Source organism: Sphaerodactylus townsendi, linkage group LG11 (assembly GCF_021028975.2).
Source record: "Sphaerodactylus townsendi isolate TG3544 linkage group LG11, MPM_Stown_v2.3, whole genome shotgun sequence".
NCBI classification, from domain to species: Eukaryota; Metazoa; Chordata; class Lepidosauria; order Squamata; family Sphaerodactylidae; genus Sphaerodactylus; species Sphaerodactylus townsendi.
The window spans coordinates 62,293,618-62,307,730 of record NC_059435.1 but is presented as its reverse complement, the minus strand read 5'-3'; the positions used below and the strand labels follow the sequence as shown (position 1 = coordinate 62,307,730).

Here is a 14,113-nt window from a genome sequence, read left to right as displayed (position 1 = left end):
CAAAAGCACATATAGTCTTTCAACTCCTCCCTAAAATCCAAGAGTGGAGAACTTGTCTAATGCTACACATCTCTCCATATTTACTTGAGAGTAAGCACTATTTAACACAGTGGGGCTTTCGTCTGGGTAAACATCAACTGGATTGCATTGCATCATTAAGAATTCAACCTCAGCATGAAGTACTAGAAGGATCATCTTTGCCTATATGTACCTGCCCCAAAGGCAGCATCTTATGAAGGGAACATCCTAAGGAAACCTAAATTGATTACCATAAAGCTGATGGCTACCTCTGATGATTTTCATTTCAGCTGTTCTGACCAGTTTTGGAACAAATAATTGTTTCTGAAGCTACGATTTATCACATTACTTCTGGTGACAATTTAAACACTTATCGATTGGGATGGGCCTTCAAATATGTCTGGAGATAATTTACACCCAGCTCTTTTTGTATACCAGAACTACATTTTGTTGATATGTTTAGTGGTTTTTTTAATTTGTTTGTTTTGAAATATGCTGTTAAACTATTTTATTGATTGTAAGTGACTTCAAGTGTCCAAAGACTAAGAAGGATATGAGATTCCTAAATAAAAAAAAATGCTACTAAGAAGCTACCAAATTGCAAATAATTAATTCTGCAACAATACAACAGTTTTGGATATGCTGCAGTATTATATTATAGCAATTAACAAATAAGATGATATATAAAATGGAAACACTGTAAAATTCACTGAACTGCCATAAAATAATTACTTATTAAAGACACAAGCCTTGGCTATCCCGGTTGACTTGAAGTGTTTCTAGCTATTGCTTCTAGAAATTTCCGAAACAATATTTATATACTAAAAAAAACACACAAGCACAATCATTTATCCTGCTTTCCTGTGTTCAGCCAATGTCCCAGTGACTTCAATAATCGCTTGGAAAATATAATAGGGGTAGGTTAATGGCCAACTTCATGTATTTTCCCCAGCAACTAATAAGATAAATAAGGGCTATAAAATAAGGAATGCTTTGGCTGGTTTTTGCCATATCAACTGCAGAGTGTTCACACCAGTTTTAGTTTTATAAGGCATCACACACACCCTTCCCATCGCAATTGGAAAATAATGGGCAATAAGAGCATGTGGAAAATGCTCTATCTTGGCAGCCAACATCGTACTTTACCCGTGGCCTAAACGAAAATGGATGTCTGTCATCAGGCTGAGTAGATTTTTGGCTGGCTCAGACAACCAGGCTATGCACACCTCTTTAGGAATAAGCCCCTTCGAACTCGATGGGATTTCAGTGTATTAATGCAGAGGTATGCATATTCTGAAGTCTGCTACACAATTGTAAAAAATGACACACTGATATGAAAACACAGTCAGTTCAGCCGTTGTGGCAAATAGGGGATTCCTTCGGGAGGGCAGCCCTGCCAAGGACAGCAAACAGCTGGTTTAGACAATCCCTCTGGCAATCATTCCGGTTTATTTTGCCTGACCTAGAAGGAAAGGGGACCTTCAGTATGTTTATTTAGATTCTACTCCTATGGACAATCAGAGATGTTGAGGGTTGTGTACAGAACCCCAAACGTTCCCATCTGTCACAACTCACTGCCTCAACCCAAACATACGAAAAACAAGTCACGTGGCTTGCTGTTAACATGAGATGGTTCTCTCAGGAGCATATCTATAGGAAATGGCGCCCAGAGAAATCACTGAAATTGCACCCCCCCAACATTATGCCCCCCTCCCCCAAGGAGGAGGAAGGAAGAGAACCCAGTTTTGCAACAAGCCGGAATCTCCCCCAATCAGGTTCAGGAGCTCAAAGTTTAAGTCCACGTTTGCTAATCTTGTGGTTCACTTCAGCCCCCCCCCCCACCTACCCCAGCTGCTGCCTTCCTGCCCCCACTCCACATTGGAGCAAACAGTCAGGTAGGACAGACCGTGGGGAGCAGCAAACTGTTTTCACTTCTCAGTTGTAAAACACACATTTAAGTTTCTTCAAGGAGAAGCAGGGCAAACTCACATCTGGGATGGGAGCGTTGAAAAAATAAAGTGATTTTATTTTACTTTTTTGTTTCCTTTCTTTTGGATTGAGAGAAAGTGCAACCCTACACCACCTTTCCAACTCTTTCCTTTCGTGAAATTTGAGCCAAGCCTGTGGCAGGGGTGGGAGCCCTTTTCAAAGAGGCAGCAGTGATGGAGGCTGGGGGCACCCCAGACTGGAGTCTTCTTGGCAACACCCCTTGGAAATACCCTGGTGCCCCCCAACCTGTTGGGGAGTGTGCCAGAGCTGCAACCCATGAAAAGGGCCAAGGAAAAACAGAATGTAAAACAGGGCCAGAGCGAGGGGGAACTGCATTGCACATAGAGCAGTGCCTTGCTCAGCAACTGGGCCCAAGTTGACTCAGGGGCTTTCCGCACTGACAGAGTTGTACTGGTTTCTATCTAGGTTCATCTCAGTGTATCCGCACTGCAACTGAGCTCAACGTTGTTTTGTCTCAGTTCCCCCCCCCCTCAGAACTGCGACATCCCTGTCGCAGTTATGAACTGCACCTTTCTGCTGGAACAAGGTCGATACAGCTTCGAAGCTTCGAAGTGCGGACGCATCGAAACGACACCTCATCCGTTCACCCAATCAGGATGCGCAGAACGGGAGAGTCGTGGCGGGCATGTAACTGTAAACTGTAATCTGTGAAAACTGTAAAAAAAAAAAGAACACTCCCGTTTCCCGTGGTAACACAAGCTCCAATCACGATCGAGGAGCAAAACAGGCACCAAGATGATCCCGCCCACTTAGCTCGGTTCCAGGGGGCCAAGTAAGTTGCTGTGCGGACAGCCTGGAATCGCCCCCCACTGAAGGGAACGGAGTCGACCTTAGCTCCCTTCTGTAGTGCGGAAAGCCCCTCTGTCTCCTGGAATTTTCTTCTAGCCCCGTCCCCCTTTTAAGCAGAGTAGATGGTAGTGGGGGGAATGGCAAATTCTAAGCCAGGGATAGCAGAAATGGAATTAGTTGCAGATGGTAGCTATATTGGTGTGCAGCAAAATAACTAGATTCGAGTCCAGTAGCACAATAGAGGCCCACAAGGTTTTGGAGATATAAGTTTTCAAGAGTCAACGCCCCCCTTTTCAGAAATAAAACTGAAAACAAAATGGCTCCTATGTTTTGTCATAAAGCGTGGCCATATTCAGACTACTGCATCATTTTCTGGTTCATGTATCTTTAAAAGGAAGTTCTGGATCGGGAGGAGGCACAGAAACGGTGTCACAAAGAATCAAGGAGACAGGGCACTATGTTAGCCTGACCTCTAAATGTCCCAGAAATAATTACAATGAAGGGCAAAAATGTAACATATCTACTGCTGCAATGTAACTGTGTTTTTGTGCGTGGGGAGAGGGTTTGCCTCAGCCCCAGGGCATCACTCAGCTGGCCTCAGAGAGTCAAACAAGGGGATTAGAAAGCCCATCGGAACAGTGAGAAACAGGCAGCATAGCCGAGGAGGACTGCCACCCCAGGCAGCGCTGAAACTTACGCATGCCTCATGGCCTGTCCCCTCTCTAAAGGACAGCATTCCTACCGAGAAGCCATCGGTCACTTTGGTCCCTTCCTTTGGAAACCCACAATAACTCACAGTAAGGTCTGGTGACCCCTTGCCCCTGACACTAACTTTTAATACATGCATAAGTTAAAGCAGGGGTCTGCAACCTGCGGCTCTCCAGATGTGCATGGACTACAAATCCCATCAGCCCCTGCCAGCATGGCCAATTGGCCATGCTAGCAAAGGCTGATGGGAATTGTAGTCCACGAACATCTGGAGAGCTGCAGGTTGCAGACCCCTGAGTTAAAGGGACAAGGATATGCCCTGGAAGCATATCATCACAGATCTATCATTCAAACGTCGTTGGCTTTACAAATTATTACATGCGTCGTTCCAGATTGGGATACAGGACAGTCCTATCGCAAAACCAGAGAAGAATCGGCAGGCACATATTTCGCTCACCACTGCTGAAGCGATTCGTGTCTGGGCCTGTTACAGCTGCTGCAGGCCTTTGCACACTCATCAGTTAAACTGGATCTGGGTGCCTCTTTGAATCACTCAGTGTTTTCTGTATGGATCAACCGTTTGTAAAGTCTGAGCCTGCAAGGTCCCCTGGAACATCTGAGCTTGCAAGCTGCTAAGATGGAGTTCTGGTGTGATCTCTCCCGGCTTGCGCAAAACCAGCTCATTGACTTTCAATAGCCACTTCAGGGTGCTTCTACAGAGAATTTAAAATCAGTATTTGGTAGTATAGCTGAGAGGCAGCGGATGAATAACAACTGCAACAAAAGAATAACAAGGAGGAAGAGAAGCTTCAAAAGGGAGACGTGGAGGAGTCTTTAATATTTAGGTGTGAGGATTAATTTGAACCACAGAGACTACTAGGACTTAGCTCCAGCACTTTTTTTAAAAGCCACCTCTTGACCCCAGAATATGTGAAAGCAATAATAAACCAACAAACACCTTGTACTTCAGGGATTCGACAAGTGACTGTGGATTTGCTCAGCATATTCTGTTTAATTTAAAACAGTTCGTTTAAAAAAATGAGCTAGGGTTTGTTTTTTCCTTTGCTTTACAGAATTATTGAAGGCCAGCGTTTTGAAATCTGAAAACAAATAATTTCAAAGGAAAATAAAATTTAGCAGCGGTCTGCTGCCCAGCACTATACCTGAACCACGCACCTCGGTAGTCAGTGGGCCTCTCTCACAAGTAATAGTTTATAAAACTGGCAAACATTTTGACCTCATCCTGTCTTGAAGGGGAAACCCTCCCCCATATCTAAAAGTTGGGCTGTTATGGATAGCCTCCCTTTGTGTTTGTGTGACACAAGTCTGTGTGTGTATACCCATCAATTTCAACGAGATTCTCATGAAAGCATACTGGAGAGGCAGTGTGGTGTAGTGGTTAGCATCCAGGTCAGAATCCCCACTCCTACCATAGAACTGGGGTGTTGAACTCATTTGTTAGGAGGGCCAGATGACAAGAAATGTGACTTGGGTCAGGCCAGGTCTGGGTGGGGGCTGCCTAGGCTGGTCCCAGAACAGCAATTGTGTGTGTGGGGGGGTTGCTTGGACTGATGAGCCTTCAGTGGGATGGGGGGGCTGCCTTATGAGTGCTCATCAGGCCCATGAGCCAGCGGAGACAAACCTCCCCCTCCCCCTCCCCCTCCCCCGCTTCTGATCTGACCGCATGTTGGTTACCCTTCTTTTGAGACAATACTTCTTTTGAGATTTTTATACCCAAGATCAGGAGCGAGAAGATGGGGGGTTTGCCTCAGTTGCTTCGCAAGCCTGAGAAGCCACCACAATGGGTCATATCCGCCCCCTGGCCGCATGTTTGATCCCCCACCATAGAAGCTCACTGGGTTTATAGTGAGGATAAAATGAAGAGGAGAATGAAAATGATATAAGATGTGCTTTATCTTATAGAGTGAAACGTAGAGTATAACTGAATGAAAGGCAGAGTGTAAACGAGTGAAACTGACGAGTGAAACTGACAACAGTTCTCTCTCCATTCCTGCTCTCCTCCGTTTTATCCTGACAACTAACATTGCCTGGCCCATAGCCACTCCTCGAAGGAGGGTCCAAACTCAGCACTCCCGACCCCCTAGGCCAGAACTCTAACCACTAGTGCTGCCGGCTCTCCTCCTGTTTCCACAACTCCTAAGCACACTCCATTTCCTGGCAACCGAGTCCTGCGTCGGGGCTGCATGTGTGAACCTGCAGTTCTGCACCAGCAGGCAGCCCAGGTCCGCCTCCCTCCCTCCCCCCCCCCAAAGTTTCACGAGACTTGCTCCGTGGTCCGTGAAGAGCTCACCGCCTCGGTGAGACGAGGGCCCGGAGGCAGACCAGGGCCAGCCAGCCAGCCAGCCTGCCCGCCCGCCCGACAACCGAGCGACTGGAGGAGGGGGAAACGCGCGCGGCAGCCGGCCGCTCTGCCCCAGGGACCCCGGGGCTGCAGCTGCCCCCTTAACGGGGCGGGGGAGGCCGCCGCAGAAGCGGAGCCAGAGCCGAGAACCGCCGCCTGGCTGTGCTCGGGAGGAGCAGGAGGAGGCGCCGCCGCCACCGCCGCCGAACAGGTGGCCGGAGAGGCAACAGCAGCAGCAGCAGCAGCAGCGCCGGGCGCGCCACGAAGGGAGCCGGAGGGAGAGCCAGGCGCGCGTCGGGCCGGCGGCGCCTCCAGCCCAGCATGCCAGCAGCAGCAGCAGCAGCCGGTCCCCCTCCGCCGACTTGGTAGCCGCCCTCGGGCCGGGCTCCCGCTTGGCGGAGGGGAGAGGCGGCGGCGGCGGCTGGGCAGCCAGCTTCGCCGTCCGAGGGAGGATGAAAGTCACCGTCTGCTTCGGCCGGACGCGGGTGGTGGTGCCCTGCGGGGACGGCAACCTGAAAGTTTCCAGCCTGGTCGAGCAAGCGGCCACCAGGTACAGGAAGGCCATCGCCAAGGTGAGCCCCCCGGGGGAGAGCAGCGGGTGGCGGCGGACGAGCCCAGCTGGCCGAGCCGCCGAGCCCGCTGGAAGGACGGGGGGAGGAGGAGGAGGCCAGCGAGCGAGGGCGCCTGGGATCAATATGGCGCTTCCTGGAAAGGGGGAGAGGGGGAAAAGTGCAGGCTGCTGCGGAGGCGAGCCGAGCCGAGCCGCCAGAAAGCGGCCTGCGGGATCCCCCGCCCTTGTGCTCGGGGCTGCGGGGACGGGTCCCGCTTCGCTGGCGCCCGGCGCCGGGGAGACCCGATCGGGGCCGAGGAGTTTTCCCTCCGCTTGCAAACTTTCCGAGCGCGCCCCCGGAGCCGGGAGGGCGGCGAGGGGAAAGCGCCCCACTCGGGACCGAACATGGCTCCTCGCCGAGGCGGCGTGTGGAGGTGGGGAAAGCGGGAGGGGGGGGGATCCTGGACTCTTTTGTGGCCGTGAGGCTCCAAAGGCGGCCACAAAAGAGTCCAGGAGGACCCCCCCCCTCCAGCCACCTCCACACGCCGCCGAGGGGTCTTGCCTCGCCTCTCGGCCGCTCCCCTCCCTGCCTGCGGGGCGTGGAGGGGGACCCTTCCCGTCAGCCTGTGGCGCGCGCCCCAGGCTGCCCGGGTGGCGCTCCTGGAGTTGCAATTTGTTGCACCGAGTTGCGACTCGTCGGTGTCGCGTTGCTGTGCAACGGCGACTTCTAGCCAGCTTGGGGTGTTTTCAGGAACGGGGACCTTTCCCAAGCCCTCCGCCTTCTCGGCGCTCGTGCGAGTTCCCCACCCTCCCCTTCCTCCGTTTCCCTGGGCCGAGGTTACAGCCGAGGCTGGAAATCCAGCTCCGGGCTTCCCAGTGAGGCCAGGCCCAAGGAGGGGGCGGGGGAGAGAGGGAAAAAAAGCCACCGAAATCAGAAATCATGGAGTTTGCAGGCAGGAGCGGAGTGGCCATGTGCATTGCCAAAAGGATTGTCCCAGCTCTGTGGCTGCTGCAACCGTGTGTTTTCAAAGGCAGGCTGGGTTTAATGTTCAAATAATCCAAGTGCGGTCCCTTTATTACTGTGCAGGTCACGTCTTGTGAATGTCTTCTCGTCGGTGTTGGGGTTAGGCTGTCAGTGTGCTTTCCCCATAAGTGTGGGATCTGATGCTCTAAAGCACCTCAGCGCTTGAAATCGCTCTGGTAGCAGCTGCCTTTTGAAACCTAAGCAACTGGTGAATCGGTTGTTCCGGCAATAATTATGATTTGCTTGGAACTGGGGTTTGGGGGGGGGGGTGTTCCTCAAAGAGAATTCATTCTACATATTGGTTTTGCAAGGGACAACAATGTGCACATTTGCATAAATATGTTAAATGCTTCCCTCCCCCCCCCCATCGTGGGGGGGGGGGGATGAATCCAGCCAGCTATACATTCCTTTTTTTGAAAACTAACTCCCCAAACCTTGACATTTTTAAAAATAGCTTCATTCTGGAATTCTTGTTGCCATGTGAGGAAATATTCTGGGATGCAGTGGTGAAAGAGCTTTCCCAATCATGCTGCCCTGGGTACTCCAGTTTCCTGCTGTGGTTGGAAATGCAGCATTCAGAGTACAAATGCAGTCGAAACAGACAGGCAGCAACAACATCGCTGATCTTAAAGGGGCTTTTATTTGGGAAATAGGAAGTGACTTATCAGAACCAAAAACAGAGAGTGTGTGCTTTTCATGGGTGATTTTGCTTTCCAGATTGACTCCCCCAGCCAGCCAGCCAGAGTGCAGGAAAATCCCTTGCTGTGGAAAAGAGAGCCGAACTCTAGCAAGACACCAGTTCAAAGGGTTGTAAATCACAGCAAGGGAGTTGGTAAAGCCTGCCTGTGGAGGGCAGGTGGGAGAGAATTGTGGCATAGACAGGGCTCCTTCACCTGTGCAGTACAGCTTCAGTGCAGTGCAGTGCCTCCTCGACAGGTGAACAGAGTTGCGCTAGTATTCCCATTTTGTTTTTTATTTATTTTACCTTATTTCAGTTATGGCCTGTCACCTTCTTGCTGAAGGTGGATTGCAAAAAATACAGAAAAACAATTCAGTCTAACAGCATAAGACAGCCAATAAGAAGAAGAGTTTGGATTTATATCCCCCCCTTTCTCTCCTGTAAGGAAACTCAAGGTGGCTTACAAGCTCCTTTCCCTTCCTCTCCCCACAACAGACACTTTGTGAGGTGGGTGGGGCTGAGAGAGCTCAGAAGGACTGTGACTAGCCCAAGGTCACCCAGCTGGTGTGTGTTGGAGTGCATAGGCTAATCTGAATTCCCCAGATAAGCCTCCACAGCTCAAGCAGCAGAGTGGGGAATCAACCCTGGTTCCTCCAGATTAGAGTACACCTGCTCTTAACCGCTACGCCACTGCTGCTCCTGAAATCAGAGTGATGGTGAAAAGTACTGTCAAGTTGTGACTGACCCATGGTGACCCCATAGAGTTTTCAAGGCAAGAGATGTTCAAAGAACAGGGAAGGAAAGGTGATTGTGTGCTGCTTTGAGACTCTTCAAAGGTAGAGAAAAGCAGGTTATAAAACCCAACTCTTCTTCTTTACCATTGCTTCTCTCTGCCTTGTGACCCTGGGCTTCCCCGGTGGTCTCCCTTCCATATACTAACCAGGGCTGACCCTGCTTAGCTTCTGAGGAGATTGGGCTAGCCTAGGCTGTCCAGGTCAGAGCAATAGCGCTAGGGTCACCAAATTGGAAAAATAATGCAAACAAGCAAAAGTCATCTAAGGCATAACAGAGTCATTGCTGCATCTTAGGAGCAGCCTTATTGTTTGTAGCAGGCATGAGATCTGTGGTTCACTTGCATTGTACAGACCTGCATCTTAGCTGACTTGTCTGACCAAGACGGATATCAGCCAAGGCTTCTGGGCATGTTGGTACTTCTGTGATGTCACATCAGCCAAGAATCTGGGCTCTTTTGTCAACCTTTTCATCTTTCAGTTTTGCTTTCTTGTGTTGCTTCCTGGTTAGTGTCTTTGTTGTTTTTTCCCAACTCTTGTCAAAATGTATTTGGAAAGTTGCCATTTTAGAATTTTTGATACTTTGTTTTAATCGTACACCTAAGGTTGTTGGCTGCTCTGAGCTCATTCATGGGAAGAGTGGTATATAAGCCGAACAAACAAACAAATAATGATAAAGCAAAACTTCTTGGCTTGTTCAACATTGTAGACAGGACCACACTTCTTTGAACCGCTCCGTGTCTTGACGTTTTTGCCATTCGAACTTGGTTGCTTTGATGGCTTCTCTCTCGCGTCTGTTCTGTTTGGTCTCTGTATCCTCTTATGAAGTTTGGAGCTTGAAAGTGGATCCTTCTTTCTGACACCAGTGGCTTGATTGCTCTCCCGTGTGCTGAAGGAGCCTCCTTCCATCCATCTGCATGATAGCAGTATGGCCGTGGTGGCGAACCTTTGGCACTCCAGATGTTATGGACTACAATTCCCATCAGCCCCTGCCAACATGGCCAATTGTAGGGGCTGATGGGAATTGTAGTCCATAACATCTGGAGTGCCAAAGGTTCGCCACCACTGCAGTATGGTGATGAAAGAGAGAGGCTGCTCCAAGAAATAAAGAAGTCCCAACAGCCCATCCAAAGTAGGGGGTGAATCAGCCGTGGTGTGGGGCTGCACACAGGGAAGGAAAGGTGATTGTGTGCTTCTTTGAGACTCTTCAAAGTTAGAGAAAAGCAGGTTATAAAACCCAACTCTTCTTCTTTACCATTGCTTCTCTCTGCCTTGTGACCCTGGGCTTCCCTGGTGGTCTCCCTTCCATATACTAACCAGGGCTGACCCTGCTTAGCTTCTGAGAAGATTGGGCTAGCCTGGGCTGTCCAGGTCAGAGCAATAGCACTAGGGTCACCAAATTGGAAAAATAATGCAAACAAGCAATACCTCACAAATCCATCTGTCCGCAGCTGACGTGGCACCAGCATTCCTGTGCCCCCGCCACCACTGGTGGTGGAGTTGGGGTGGCCTGGGGATGTTTCTTGGGGAAGGAGCCGTGCTAGTCAGGTCTCACCTGGCCATTGCCCCGGTTGCGTCGGTAACCGGGTGAACTTACGCTGCCTTTTTTTGGTGGCATAAGTCCATTAAACCCAATGGGGGCTTCCCGGCACCACTGAGAAGCTTCCTTGGCAGTGGTGAGCTGGTGTGTGGCCATGACTGGGTGCCCAGCCTGTTGAATGGGGCTGCAAGTCTTGTTGGCCATTATCCCCAAAGGAACTTGCTGGTAGTGGCCGCACTTTGGGACTGCTAGGCTAGCCAAGGCTTTTGATTCCGGGAGTACCCCAATATCTGACACTGAAGGCACGTCATGGAAATTATGCTATGACTTGCCTGAAGTTTCAGATATCGTGCTAAGGCTGTGCTGTGTTTTAAGGGTTTTAATGTTGCTTTAGGATTTTGAAATTTATTATGTATTGTTTTGTTGTTTCTTGTTGTACACCGCCCAGAGCCCTTCGGGGGTGGGCGGTCTAACAAATTTAATAATAATAATGATGATGATGATGATAATAATAGAATTGAACGTTGGAGTGCATTCAAATAACAGTTCGACATAGATGTGTTGGAGTTCTATATGCGTGCTTCTCAGCATGCCTAAATTTGGTGTGCGTGGATGGAGCAGTTTAGGATCTTTCTAGGTAATTAAAAACATTTTCTTTAATGAAAGGCTGCAGAAGCATCTCTGCAAAATTGCACGCCTCTCACATATGTCTGTCGCCTTTTTTTCCCCCCACTCTTTTTCTAATGAGGTCAGGATGGCACATAATGATTTCTCACCACAACTGTAGATAGTGAGATAGGTTAAGCACAGACTGTCATGCAGGTCATCTAGTTTGGTTGGTGGCACAGTGGGGATTTGAACCCAGGTCTTAGTAGCTCAGAGCTCTAATAGCTGGCTCTGTGCCAATTTACTTTCCACTCTGAACTCTTCCCATTATTATATTTATCAGGCCATAGTAGCATTTCAGCAATTTTGGAGGCCAACTGTGGGTTAAGGTTACATGAACAGCCGCTCCATCTTCCCCTTGATCACTGTAATTTCTTGCCTTGCCCAGCAAATCAAAGTTTGAACATAGTTTGAACAAATCGTAGCTTGAATCTTGCATGCAATGAGGAGTTGTGTGTGTGGTGCATTTTTCAGGCTACCTTACTTTCCATTTGGGAGGCATAAATAGCACAGTACTGGATGTTTTATGACCCCTGACCCATTTTCTAGCGAAGATAAGTTGGAAATGAAATGGGAAACAATTTCTGATATAACTTGCTTTCAAGATAGAGAAGCAGATAGTTGGCAGTGTATTTATGCATTTAAAAGTAGCTTTATTATCTATAACTTGCTGGGCATTATTTGTGAAAACATTGTGTTTGAATGATAAGCTTTTGAAGCATTTTATGGCCTTATGAACGAAATTGGGTGTCTGATGGAAGCAGCTTCGTCAAAGTACTGCAATTAGTTAATATTATCCTGTTCTCTATCAGGAACATACATTGGATTTTTTTTGTCATGCTTTTGGGTGGTGAGTTGAAGTAGTGGTTGACTACTGTACTTTTAAATAAAAAAGCTTCAGATGGTCTTTCTTGTTCCCCTGGAACTTCTTGGCAGGGACAGAGCAAGGAAAAACTTCACCTGATGCGCATGCGTGCCCTGCGCCCCTCCAACGCCTTGTCCGCCCCTGGAATGCCCCATCCCACCCTCGGAATGCCCTGGAACACCCCCCCCATGCCCCTGGAACGCCTCTGCAGGGGCCCGCGCCTGGTGCGTTGCACACCCCATGTCCCCTTGACGCTACGCCTCTGCTTCTTGGCTGAACAACTGTACCATCTCCATCCCTTTCGTAAAATCCACCCTGTCCCCTTAGATAACATCCCATGGCCAAAACAATCACTCTTTATCTTAGCTACCCCTTTTGGGCTGTGTTTCTCCTAATTCCTTTCTTTCATATCCCCTCATTTGAAACTTAGATTGTAAGCTTTTGGGAACGGGAACATGTATTTTTTCTTTTTTAATATAAACTGATGATGCCATATAAATCAACACATCTTTGCTACTTCTGGGAAAAAATGTGTAAACTTTATAAGTCAGTGTTCTTCCACACATGCGTTAGATCCTACAGGTGAGTTGCAGTCCCGCCTACAAGACCCTAAAAGGACCACCATGTTTGTTGCTTCTTTTTGGAAAGATTGGCAGTCAGTCCACATATAGAGAGAGCCGGGGCTACACACACTTCTTTCCCAATTTCCATGTAAATGGTAAGGAACTGTAGGGTGGTGAAGGGAGATCATACAGTGGTAAAGAGGATTCCTCAAAAGCTCTAACTTTTGGTTGGCTCCTCAGTGTACTACACCATCTGGTACCCAACTTTCTTGGCTTTCTTGCTCTTGACAATGGCGGGGTTTTAACTTTGATGCCCTCTCTTCATGTCATGTGCTTTCAACTTTGCCATGGGGTTATGCCACTGGTGGTGGAGAGGGCCATCAAGTTGCAGTTGACTTATGGTGATACCATCTAAGTACTAACCAGGGATGACCTTGCTTAGCTTCCAGAATGTGTTGAGATTGGGCTAGCCGGGGCCAACGGGTTAAGATTGGTCCTCTGTATGAAAAGGCTGGAGAGTTCTGCTTTGCAGTCTAGCAGCAAGCTTTTTATGTATAATAAAAATTGAGGGCTGGAAAAGTAGGCTTTGGTAGGGGTGGAGGTTAAATTTGGAGGCGTGTGGTTTAAAAAGTTAAGGTAATCTGCTCTACAAGCACCAAGTCATTACTGTCCCATGGAGTGAGTGCACATCACAATGTTTACTAGGCAGACTATTTATGAGATTTGTCATTGCCTTCCCCAGTCATCTAGACTTTACCCCCAGAAACCTGAGTACTCATTTTGCCAACCTCAGAAGAATGGATGGCTAAACCAACCTTGAGCCAGGTACCTGAAACTGACTTCTGTTGGGATCAAACAGAGGTCGTGAACAGAGCATTGACGGCAGTACTGCAACTTACTACTCTGTGCCACGGGGCTCCTAGGTGTGTAGTCAGTGATGGCAAAATAACAAAAAGCGATTATTTAGGTGTCTGGGATGCTTTCACTCTTGATTTCTTTTGTTAGACATGTCCAGATGTCACTAGGATGTCAGATGCATGCTTTGCAAGTGGATAAGCAAAACTGACATTTCAGGTGCTTCGTCCAAAAATTAAGCCAGGAATAATGGAAATTACTTCCTTTGTTGTCATTCAGAAAATGAAAACTTTATTGTGGCAAGAGACCAACTTGGGGTTAAGAAAACATATGACAAAATGCATTTTGTTAGTTTTGTATAATAATAGAGGGATTGAATTGTATTCAACCTCCCCCTCCCCCAACTCAGCAGCAGTTGGAAATTTCTCAATCTTTTGGAGTGCAGCACAGTCTGTTAAATTTCATCTGTGCAAATAAGAATACTGGTAGAAAAGCCTCAGTTCTTCTCAGTAGACATGGAAATCAGTCTTATTGAAATCAGAAAAGTTAACTTGGAAGCCTATGTTTTTAGAAACTGGGGTATTTAAATGTGAACCAGTGAATTTAAATGTGAACCAGTACCTTGGATTTCAGTTGCTGTATCTTGCATACTTGGTGCAAAAAGATGTGCCAGAAGTGCTCTCCCCACAGAAA

General features: G+C 48.3%; 1 protein-coding gene across 3 annotated transcripts in view; it reads left to right on the top strand.

Annotated features, from left to right (window-relative positions):
* The first annotated feature begins 5,791 nt into the window (after positions 1-5,791).
* PARD3 (par-3 family cell polarity regulator) overlaps positions 5,792-14,113 on the top strand; it is a 605,108-nt gene continuing 596,786 nt past the window's right edge. Inside the window, exon 1 of one of the 3 annotated variants that reach the window (XM_048510786.1) lies at positions 5,792-6,459. In XM_048510786.1, coding sequence (XP_048366743.1) covers positions 6,340-6,459 — 120 coding nt within the window. In that variant the 5' untranslated portion in view covers positions 5,792-6,339. The remainder of the gene's footprint in view (positions 6,460-14,113) is intronic. The other 2 variants (XM_048510784.1, XM_048510785.1) reach the window with 2 other exon arrangements.